Genomic DNA, 10,935 nt, shown 5'->3' with positions numbered 1-10,935 from the left:
GGCAAAGCTCCAGAGCCAGAGCTGAGACAAGCACTCAGCTCCAGACCTCATCCACCAGCACCTTGGGCACATCCTGCCCTGTCCATCAGCCTCTGCTCAGAATGACCCAAGTAAGAAAGAGGAGACTCCAGGCTGTCAGAAAGGGAGAGTTTGGTTTGACAATGAACAAAAGAGGGATCCAAACCCAAGCTGTAAACACTGAGAGCTCCTTTCTGACCACCACCAGTACTTTCCACCACCATCCCTTTGTGCCGCCTGATCCGCTCCAACAATGCCCAGCAGCCTCTGTCAGGGCTTTTGCTGCTCTGCTCAGGGTCACAAATCCAGAGGCAGCTTATTCAGGGCATCAGCAGCCATGGCAGCACCAAGCCCTGGCACTGAGGAGGCAGCTGATGACCCAGGCAGATCTTTCAGAGCAGCTCCCAGGCATGAGACTCGCTCAGGGGAGGCAGAAGCTTGACTGCCAGCAGCAGCCAAGCATCCACCCTGCCGAGGGGCTGAGAAATCAGCTCTGCAAGAGCAGAGCCCTGCTCAGGCAGCTGACAGGGACACCCTCTCCTGAGGGGCCAGCAAGAACCACCCAGAGCAGTTGTCAGGGGCAGGTTTGGCTCCAGGCTGTGGGAATTTGGAGATGCAGAGCCAGGGAGTTAGTCCCAGAGGGACTGGCACCTGGGCAGCTTCATTGTCACAGCGGAACCAGAGCTGCCTGCAGCCTGGATAAGGGCAACTGAAGCTTCATCTTAGGCTGGAGGGCAGCCAGAGCTGGAGCAGCCTGCAGCCAGCTACAGGCAGCTCCCAGGCACTCAGGATCCTGGCCTAAGCAGCAGCAGATCCAGGCTTCCATGGGAGAGAAGCCATTCAGAGCCCCTCAGCCTCCTCCTGCCAAGTGCAGCTGGGCAGCCGCAGGGGTCAGGCAGAACTCCACCACCGCAGCAGCTCTCTGCTGTTCACAGCCATCAGCAAGGCCTCCCAACACCACCCCCACGAGCGGGGCCTCTCCTCACCACCGCCACAGGGCTACCCTCCCCCACCAGCAACCCGAGGAGCCGCCGGGGGAGCTGCCCAGCACTATCAACAGAAACCTCCGGGGCTGCAGGAGCAGCCTGCCCGCAGCCACACCGCCCCCAGGCTCCCGGGGCTGCTCCCAGGGAGCAGCCAGGACGGGCAGCAGGACGGCAGCAGGCCCCTCGGCGGGGGGCAGGGCCGGAGGGGCCCAGCAGCGCAGCAGCAGGGAGGCAGGAGGCAGCAGGGTCAATACACTGTATTTATTTGAAACAGATTCTAAAGAATCTAGTGAGTTATGTCAAGCCCAATGCATGACAAAGTGGTACAGGTGTAGGAAAACAGGACATTTAAAACACAACTCAAGTGCTAGCTACTGGAATCGTCCCACTGCCCCTGCCAGGAGGCAGCACAGCATCACTGCAAGGGCGAGAAACGGTCACCCCACACACAGCTCCCAGCACACACACTCCACGGGGCAAAAGTGCCACCTCCAAAAGTGCCCCTGCTGAGCTGCTGGAGGGAAGCCTCTGGGCATCTCCAAAGGCAGGAGGGAAGCTGTTTGGGTCTGGAGCTGTGGGCAGAGGGTCAGCAGCCTGTCAGGACAGCTCCACACCACCTGTGTTCAGCTGAGCTTTCAAATGCAAGGACTGAGTTAATCTTCCCTTGAAGCCACAGAGGTGGCACTGAGGGTCTCCCAAAGCAGCCTTTGGCCACCTTCACCTTGCACTGGGAAAAAAGAATGAAAGCAAGCTCCCCCCCCAGGGATTTAGGCTCTGGGCAGAGAGGAGTTACTGGGCTGTGGCTGAGCCTCCACACCAGCCCTGCCCATGAAGGCAAAGCTGCTCTCCAAGGGAGAGTTAGACCTGGCACAAATTAGACCTGGCTCAACTACCTGGTTAGTGCCACTGCTGCAGCTCTGGCTGGGCTGGAAGCAAAGCTGGAGCAATGCTAACCTGGTTAGTTCCTGTTAAGTGCAAGAGCCCCACATCACTCCCACCCCACAGCCTGACTCCCAGCTCCACAGTGCCCCTGCCCCAAAGAAGGTTCCAGAGCTGGCTCTGCACATTCCAAGGATCTAGGTCTTTATTAGAGCATTCCAACTGCCCAGCTGGTACAGGAGTCACAGAACCACCCCCACAAAGCCCCCAAGGTCAAGGTGCTCAAGCACAGCCCCCACAGCAGCAGCACCTCTGGGGGCTTTCTGCCTGCCTGCCCACCCCTGCCCCATGCACAGGTCAGGTGCTTGGGCAGAAGGGGCACAGCAACCCTGGCACCTCAGCAAAACACTGAGCTCCAGGCACCACCAAGGACTCCAGAGCCACCCTGGCCTAAGCCAAAGCCCTCAGGACACCAGAGGGTTTGTCAAGGACACAAAACCTTCTCCTAAGGCAAACTGACTTCTGCAGAACCTGCCCTCCCCACCCCCCCAAGCTCCACTTCTGGCTAGAGGAGGGATTCCAAATGCCCTGTGGCTCACAGGTGGCTCACAGCTGCAGCAAGGCTGCTCATGAAGATAGGACCTGCCTGAGGGCAGGGGCAAGACCCCCAGCCAGGGAGGCTGGAGGGGCTCTGCCTATCTCCACGAAAGAGATGAGGGCCATGAGCCCTCAGCACAGAGGCAGCTGGAGAGACCTGACTGGGAACCAGCTGCTTTGCACCTCAAGCCTCCTCCTCCTCCTCCCAGGTATCCCAGCTGGCCTCTGGCTTTGTGCATCACAAACCACACTGCATGCCAAAGAAAACAACAACAACAACAACCACCAGCCCCAGAGGGGCAGCAGTTCAAATTCCCCTAGAAAACACAGGCCTGGGCTCAGCAGCCTGGGGCAGGCTCCTGGGCAGATCCTCTGCCTCCTCCCTGCTGTGCACAGCCACACTTGGGCCCTGCAGCCTCGGGAGCTGGCCTCCCCTCAGCTGTGGTGTCCCTGCTGCTGCTCCTCCGGAGCCTCCCCCACCAAGCACTCCACCCCCACCCCGCCCGGCCCTGCTGCTCTGACCGCCCCTTGCCGCAGCTGCTCCTTCCCAGGCAGCAAAAGCCATGCCCTGAACACCTCGGGCAGAGCCTGCCAGCCCACTCCTGCTTCAGCCAGGTCACCAGAAATGATCTTAAGACTCTCCCTGTCCCCAGCCCACCCCCCCAAAACCCCAACAGAAACACGTTCTCCTCCCGGGCCACTCGCCACCGGAGCTGCTGGGATGTTAGCCCCTGCACAGCAAGTGCTGAGGGTTACAGTACAGTTGTGTTTGTTACAGGCACTTCAGAGGATTCTTTGGTCCTTCAAAGGAATTGAGCCACCCTGGCTTCTCTCTCCAGAAGCCACCAAGTCTGCACAGCTCCAACACCTCCCACACTAAAATCCCAACCAGGTCAGGTCCCTTCCAGGGCAGTGCAGCTCTCCCTCAGTGTAATTCTACAGCCTCCCCTCTCACACCCCTCCCTCCCTCCCTCCCCCACCCCTCCAGGACTCCACACACGATGGAACCTTCCCACGAAGGTCCAGGTGCCCCCAGCCTGCCCCAGGCCGCACCTCCCCCCGGGGCCGCAGCAGATGGCTCTGGCTCCAGGCGCCCCAGGAGCCAGAGCAGGAGTCCAGGAAGCTTCCTCGGTGCAGTTCCAGGAAGGTTTCTGTTGTCTCTCTTTGTCCCCCCCCCACTCCCCAGGGCAAGGAAATGCCTCTGGGGAGCAGAGCCCTGGCTCAGTTACAGGGCAGCCACGTGGGGTAGGGCTGGCTGCAGGGCAGGAGGGGCTGCACGTGGGTGACGTAGTAGTTGAAGTTGAGCTCGCTGACGTAGGGAGCCGGCTGGTAGAAGCAGGTGACGTTGGTGACGGTGGGGATGATGTTCTGCTCGGCCAGCACCCTGACGGCCAGCATGGCGATCAGGTTGAGCGTCTGCCGCCTCTCGTGTCCCATCAGGCAGACGGTGCTCTCGTTGACCACCCTGTGCAGGGTCATCAGGTAGTCGTAGCGCCGGCTCTCCATGCCCACGAAGTGGCTCTGCAGGTAGCACTCCAGCTTCCGCTGCTGCTCGCCGATGTCCGGGAAGTCGATGAAGAAGCGGGAGCACATGTAGCGCTGCAGGGCCTTCATCTCCACCTCCGAGCGGGGCTTGAAGCCCCTCACCAGCAGGTTGCAGTACTTGAGCAGCCCCCCGCCCCGGATCTCCTCGGGGCTGCGGGTGGCGATGACCCTGCCGCGCAGGTGCTCCATGGCCTCCCGGAAGTCGCCGTACATGCTCTCCCCGGTGACCGTGGGGTGGAAGCTCTCGGCCATGGGGGTCTCCGAGCACTCCCCGAAGAGCAGCAGGGAGTCCAGGATGATCTGGAAGGAGTCCACGCTGAACTCGAACTGCCGCCGCAGGGAGTCCACGAACTTGAGCTCCACGTTCTTGCCGCTGTTGTTGGAGAGGGAGATGAGGCTCCAGCGGTCGCTCTCGTTGCAGACCTTCACCAGCTTCTGCACGTAGGCCTCCTTCAGGGTCATGGGGGTGATCTTGTCCTTGTTGACCCCCTCGGGCAGGAAGTCCAGCAGGCAATCCATGACCACATCCTTGACCAGCTGGAAGACGTCCTCGCTCTTCAGGTCGACGCCGAAGATGAGGTCCAGGTCCTTGTAGCCCAGGCCGCTGTCCTGGTGCAGGACGTGGCTGGCGGCGGAGCCGTTCAGCCTCACGTCGTGCACTGCAACTCCCTTCTGCTCCAGACGGCTGCGCACCACCTGCGGCGGAGACAAGCGGTCAGAGGCGAGAAGGCGCTGCCGGCCCGGCCCCGGCGGCAGCCGCTCCCCGCGCCCGGGCCGTGCGGGACGGGGAAAGGCAAAGCCGCTCCCGAGGGCGCGGGGCGCTCGGGAAGGCATCCAGAGCCCTGCCGGCGGCCGGGGCGGCCCTTGCCTTGCACCAGAGGGCTCTCTGCACAGCAGCTCCTGCTGCCAGCACGGCTGTTTGCTCTGCCCTTCCCCCCCACCGAAGCGGAAGGCTTCTCTGAAACCGCTCGGGGTGGTCTCTGCCCCCCTCCAGCCCCCGCCCCAGCCCTTCCAGCCAGAGTACGGAGGACTCCAAGTACCAGTCCCTGCCGATTTCATCAGGGCTGCTCACTCCCCTCGGCCGTCCCTGCCTGTCAGGATGCATTAGAGGCAGATCAAGACGTCAGAGGCGCTCGGCAGCCCCAGCCCGGCCAGGTCCTGTCCTGACTCGTAAGTGTATCCTAACAATTTCCAGTGTGTCAGAGCTTGGTGCTGCCCTTGGCAGGCTATCAAGCACAGGAGGCAGCTTTCATCTTCAGGGTGTTAACTCCCGAGATTTCAGGGCTGCCTGCTCAGGCCTGGCACACCCACCAGCACCTCCAAAGCTTTGCTCAGCCGAGCGGAGCTGAATCATTTGCTGATTACTTAACAGGCAGGAGGCTGAAACAACCTCCAGACCATGGAACAAACCAGCTGGGCACCAGCTTACAATTTGAGTTTAACTGAGCCCCAAGATCCCCAGCAGATGAAGCTCACACCTTCCACCAGAGGCTCTTCCTCTCTCCCATCCTGCTTTCATGTTCCTCTCCAGCAATTACCTGGTGTCCTGAGCCCCAGCTCAGGCAGTGCTTGGAGCTACAGCTCGAGAGAGCCAAAGCTCAGGGTGAAACGGATGAATGGCACCACAGCAAGGCAGCCTGAGCAGGCTGCTCAGCCCTGCAAGGCTGTCCCAGCTTGGGAGGCCTCACCAAGACTCAGGACCTCAGGGGGGCCAAGCCCTGCTCGGCTGGCACGGTCCCGAGCTGACAGCTCTGGGTGAGCTCAGAGCATTGCAGCTCCACGAGTCTCAGCAGCCACAAAGCTGCCCCTGCACAGGCCTGGCTCAGAAGAAACCACCCAAGAGGGGAAGGGCTGCAGTACACAACCCTCAGCACGTCACAGGCCTCTTGGTGACCAAGCTGAAGGCCTCAGCAGTGAGGCTCTGCTGCCCCAAGGTGCCCTCAGGACCAGAGGACCCCTGGGTACAAACTGCTGAACGTGTTTGAGCCTGGAGGTTGTCAGAGCTCAGGCTGCAGCCTCTCAGCTGGTGTTTTCCCTCCTGCTCCCTGACATGAGGCACTACTGCTCAGCCCAGAAATGTGCCCAGGCTCCCTGCCAGCTGAATGGTGGCAGTCACAGCAGGCAACAGTTCACCAGTGAGCCCCAAGTGCCCCCCAGCACTTCCAGCCCAGCTGTTCCCCAAGGCTGATAGCCTGAAAGTGAATTCGCTCCTAGAAGGGCCCCAGGGTTATACCCCCAGAGAGAACAAGCAGCACCCACTGGATCCTGTGGAGCTCCCAGTGAGGATTTGCTGCCAGCTGGGCAGCCACCAGAGTCACTCACCCGAGGCACAGCTCCAGCACCACTTGTGGAGCTAAGGGTTCTGTGCCACGAGGCTTAGAGAGAGAAGATGTAGGTCACAGAGGCGTCAGATGCAGAGCTAGGCCCAGCTCTCAGAGAAGATCTCATGCCAGATTAATTTCCTAGCCCCAAAGAACATCTGCTTAAGGACCTTCTGGGCACAGCTCAGGACCCATTTCGGACCCAGAAGCTTACTGGAGCTGCCTGGGTTACAGCTCCCATGTGAGCTGCATGCAGGGAAGGGGAAGGAAAAAGGATCTCCGGCTGCCGAAGCCAGGCCAGCGCCAGAGCGCCCAAACCACTCCAGCTGGCAGAGCACCAGGAGCAGAGAGCCCTGCTGCTGCTTCCCTGAGGACAGCAGGCTCCAGCCAACCTGTCTCAACCCAAAGCACACCTCTCTGGCCTCAGGTATTTGGGCTTTTCCCACCCCCCCCGGGTTGGATATTTCCAGGGTTAGGCAGCTGCTGACCTGCTTCCCAAAACAGCAGCTCACGTTCCGTGTGGTTCAGCTAATTGAGTCTGACAGGCAGCAGCAAACCTCCCCCAGCAGCAGCAGCCTGCACTCAGCTGCCTGCCTTCTGCCTTACTTGTTCCACATTCGTCAGCCCCCCGCCAGGGGCTGCCGGCACCGCGGGGGCAGGGGCCCAGCCCCCCGCCAGGGGCTGCCGGCACCGCGGGAGCAGGGGCCCAGCCCCCCCGCCAGGGGCTGCCGGCACCGCGGGAGCAGGGGCCCAGCCCCCCCGCCAGGGGCTGCCGGCACCGCGGGAGCAGGGGCCCAGCCCCCCCGCCAGGGGCTGCCGGCACCGCGGGAGCAGGGGCCCAGCCCCCCCGCCAGGGGCTGCCGGCACCGCGGGAGCAGGGGCCCAGCCCCCCCGCCAGGGGCTGCCGGCACCGCGGGAGCAGGGGCCCAGCCCCCCCGCCAGGGGCCCAGCCCCCCGCCGCTCCGTGCTGCTGGTGGCAGCATCCTCTCCGCCGGCTCTGACCCCCAGCCACGGGGGGCATCAGACTGGTTTGGCTTGGAGGGCAGCTGAAAGCTCACCCAGCTCCAACCCCCTGCCACCGGCAGGGACACCTCCCACTGGCCCAGGTTGCTCAGGGAGCCCAGCAGCAGTCCCTGGTGGAGCATCTGACACCTCACCAGGCTGGGCTTCAACCAAGGCCGAGCCTCACTGGCCTTGCACAACCCAAGGGCAATGCCCTGCTGGGAGCTCTCCTCTGCCACTCACTCTAAAAGCTTAGCAGCCAAAATCCAGCACTCCTGCCCCCAGTAGGTGCAGCAGGAACTCGAGGAATCTGCAGCCAGCCGAGGCTTTCGTAGAGCAGAGGCTTCCCGACTGCACCTTCCTGGTTTCCAGGCTTAAGTCAAAATATTTCCCAAGCAGCCCAGGCTGCAGAGGTCCTGGGGAGTAGTTTGTTGTAAAAGGCAGCTCAGTTCTAGCTCTCTGAAGAGCCTTTTTAATTAGAAGCTAAGATGCCTGATTTTGCATTTGATGAGTCACTACTGAGGAATGAAGTTGCCTCCCAAACATGAATATGCAGCAGCTTATTCTAGCTGCATTGTTGGGTTAATATTAAGCAGGGTTATTACTCCACGGTTAAGCTAAGAGCAGCTCTTTAGCAAGATCAAGTCTTGGGCCTGCTCTGGAGCACACAGTCAGGGTGTCAGGAATCAAAGGACACTGAGATTGGATCTGCTTTTGAATTGCCTGCTGCTCCACACGAGCCCCACACGTCCAGCAGCGCCCAGCCTCTGCCCGGCAGCAGCTCTGAGCCCCTCTGCCACCTGCGGCTGGCAGCTCCTTGGGCACCGAATCACCCCGAAAAGGAGGGGAGGAACACAGGAGGGGAGGGAGCAAAGCAGGCTGCAAGCTGCAAGCTGCAGCGGTCGCAGGCAGGAATTTGAAACGGGGGATTTTGCAGAGAAGCCTCTGTGCGGGAGGGTCCTGCGGGGCTCACATCGCTGCTCTGCAGGACCACGCAGCAGGCGCCCCCCGGGGTCAGTAGCCAGCCCCGCCGAGACCCTCCGCAGCCCACCCTCCAGCACCCCCAGTGCCGCCTCCCCGGCTTGCAAACCTTCCCCCGGAGCATCCTCGGTCCCCCCGGGACTCGCAGCCGGCCGGCTCCGCCGGGAGCTGTGCGCGGAGCCCTGCGGGGCAGCGCGGGGAGGGGGCGGCAGAGGGTGCCCGGGCGGGCTGGCGCGGGGCCCGGCCGCACGGTTCCCGCTGCCTCAGCGGTTTTATTTTCTCCCTGACCCCCGCGGGAGCAGGGCAGAGTCCAAAGCGGCGGCGGGGCCCGGTGTGCGCCACCCCCTCCCCCGGCCCACCGCGGCCTACCAGGGCCTGCCGAGCCGACCCCCGGCGGGCACCGGGGCCCTCCCAGGCCTCAGCGACACCGCCCCGGCCCTCCCCGCGGGTCTCACCTGGACGATGGTGCGGGGCCTGACGGAGAGCGTGGGGAAGTTGCCTCTGCCGTGGATGGGCACAGCCTCGCCCAGGATCTGGTCCAGCCGCTGCACCTGCTCCCAGCTCAGGACGCTGAAGCGCTGCTCCGAGCCGCCCAGCGCGGGCCCTGCCGCCGCCGCCAGCATCGCCCCCCCGGCCGAGGCGCCGCCGGAAGAGGAGCGCGAGTCACGCGGAAACGGCGCGGAAACGGCGCGGAAAGCAGCCGGAAGCGCCGGGCGGGGAGGAAAAATCAGCGACAACAGCAGGGGGAGAAAAAAAAAAGCCAACCCCGGGAGGGGGAGGCGAGCAGCAGCGGCGGGCGGCGGCGAGGCTGCGTCCCGCGGGGGGCGGCGGCGAGGCGCGGTCGGTGCCTGAGGGGAGGCTGTTGCGAACCGGCCCCGCCGCTCCCCACCCGCCCCGGCTGCGCTCAGCACTGCGCTGCCCGCGCCTCGCCGCTGCCTTATATGTGCCGGGGCGGCCGCGCCCCCATTGGCCTGGCCCCGCAGCCAATCCCTGCTCCGCCGCTCCGCCGCTCCGCCGCTCTCATAGGCCCAGGGTGAAGGATGGGCTTGGTTCAGGCACCAATGGGTAGGAGTGGGGGCGGGTCCGGCCGGTGGAGCCCCGCCCCTCCTCGCGGCGTGCGGCGTGCGGGAATCCCGGAGTTGATTGGGCCGGACGGCGCTCACAGAGACACCCCATTGGTCCCTACCGATCCCCATCGATCCTCATTGGTCGCAGTTGATGGCCGGCGACTCCCGCTGACTTTCACCGGTACCCATCGGCGCCCGTTGGTACTCACAGATCCCCACAGATCCTCTTCCATCCCCATGGATGCCCAGCAACCTGGCACCTCACTGGTGGCCCACGTCGTGACGCCCCATTGACACCCCATGCCCAGGTGCCCCAGCGACACCCCGAGGTCAATACCCCACTGATGCCCAGTGACTTGGTGCTCCATTGGTGCCCCAAGGTCTGACACTCCACTGACACTTCACAGCCCAATGACCCCCAGCCTAACGCCAGGACCCTCTCTCGCTCCCTGGCCACAGCAGCCGACTGCAGGGAGCTGTGGCACCCAGGAGGCACAGAGTGGCACTGGGGTGATGGAGCCACCAGCGCAGGGTCCTGGTGTTGGGCACTCCCAGCCCCTAGAACCGACCACGTGGCCTCACTGCTGGCCAAGCCTCCTCCTCCTCAGGGCAGCCTTGTCCCCAGCCGCTGGCCACCCATTTCCTTTCATCCCAACCCTTCCCATCCCTTTGAAGAGTTCATTTCTCCACAGCGTTTAACCCTGCAGACGTTTCCAGGAAGCAGCTTCCTGCCCAGCTGGTGCCCGGTGCCCTGCAGTCCCGCGGGCGGATGGGCACCGCTCCAGGCTCCGCATCTGCAGCCACCCCTCCCATTTCCGCAGCTCCTGCTGCTGGGAGCTGGGATCCATCCTTGAAAGCCTCGAGCCCTGCTGGGCAGGGAGCCAGCACTGATTGATTTTGATACCTCTGCAAGGATCTGTGGCCAGAGCACCCCTGAGAGCCCCCAGACCCACGGGTTCGCTCTGGGGAGCCCACTCCAGAGCTCGTCCAAGCTGCAAGGTCCATCTCCACAGCTGGGGCTTCGCAGTGGCTCCTTGCCCTCTCCCGTGTGCCAAGGGTCTGCTGCTGGGGGCTGGAGCTGGCTCTGGAAAGAGTAACTGAGTGATGGGAGGGTCTGGGGCAAGGGGGTGCACCCACAGCTGGGGTCGGAGGGGAGGAGGTGCAAGGGGGCACCCAAGTCCTGGTGCCCCTGAGATGTAGCTGCAGTCCTCTCTGCTGGGGTCCCTGCCTGGGGACACTCCATGTGCTGCAGCCTCTCACCCTGGGATCATTATGTGACTCCCTCAGGCATCTCCCTGGGGATCAAACGCTGCTGCAGGACAGCCCCCAGGAGGGTCCGAATCGGGGTGTGGGAAGAGCCCTGCAGGGAAGCGGTTTCCAAGGAAGACGACAAAACGCCAGGCGGCTGCCTCGGGTTGCAAAACGCCTTTGATCCTATCGGCCAAGGAGCTGCATCAGGAAGAGTTTCCCAGGACCCCGAGAGGGGACAAATGGCTTTGGGGATCAGCATCCACCCCACTGGCTCGTCCCAGAGGTGCA

The 10,935-nt window shown here is 63.1% G+C and overlaps 1 protein-coding gene across 1 annotated transcript; it reads right to left on the bottom strand.

The window, feature by feature from the left end:
• Nucleotides 1–3,678: 3,678 nt before the first annotated feature.
• TENT5B (terminal nucleotidyltransferase 5B) lies at nucleotides 3,679–9,035 on the bottom strand. The gene is made up of 2 exons (XM_054170623.1): nucleotides 8,785–9,035; nucleotides 3,679–4,721 (listed from the first exon to the last, which is right to left on the bottom strand). Exons 1-2 carry the CDS (start codon nucleotides 8,950–8,952, stop codon nucleotides 3,702–3,704), a joined length of 1,188 nt encoding a protein of 395 aa, XP_054026598.1. The 5' UTR covers nucleotides 8,953–9,035; the 3' UTR covers nucleotides 3,679–3,701.
• Nucleotides 9,036–10,935: the final 1,900 nt, after the last annotated feature.

Source organism: Dryobates pubescens, chromosome 20 (assembly GCF_014839835.1).
Source record: "Dryobates pubescens isolate bDryPub1 chromosome 20, bDryPub1.pri, whole genome shotgun sequence".
In the NCBI taxonomy this organism is placed as follows: domain Eukaryota; kingdom Metazoa; phylum Chordata; class Aves; order Piciformes; family Picidae; genus Dryobates; species Dryobates pubescens.
This window is presented reverse-complemented; position numbering and strand designations above follow the sequence as displayed.

Excerpts from the sequence above, each read along its gene's own strand:
- TENT5B (XM_054170623.1), bottom strand. The coding sequence starts at position 8,952 with ATGCTGGCGGCGGCGGCAGGGCCCGCGCTGGGCGGCTCGGAGCAGCGC. Across the intron at positions 4,722-8,784 it reads GGCCCCGCACCATCGTCCAG|GTGGTGCGCAGCCGTCTGGA; the intron begins GTGAGACCCGCG and ends TCTCCGCCGCAG.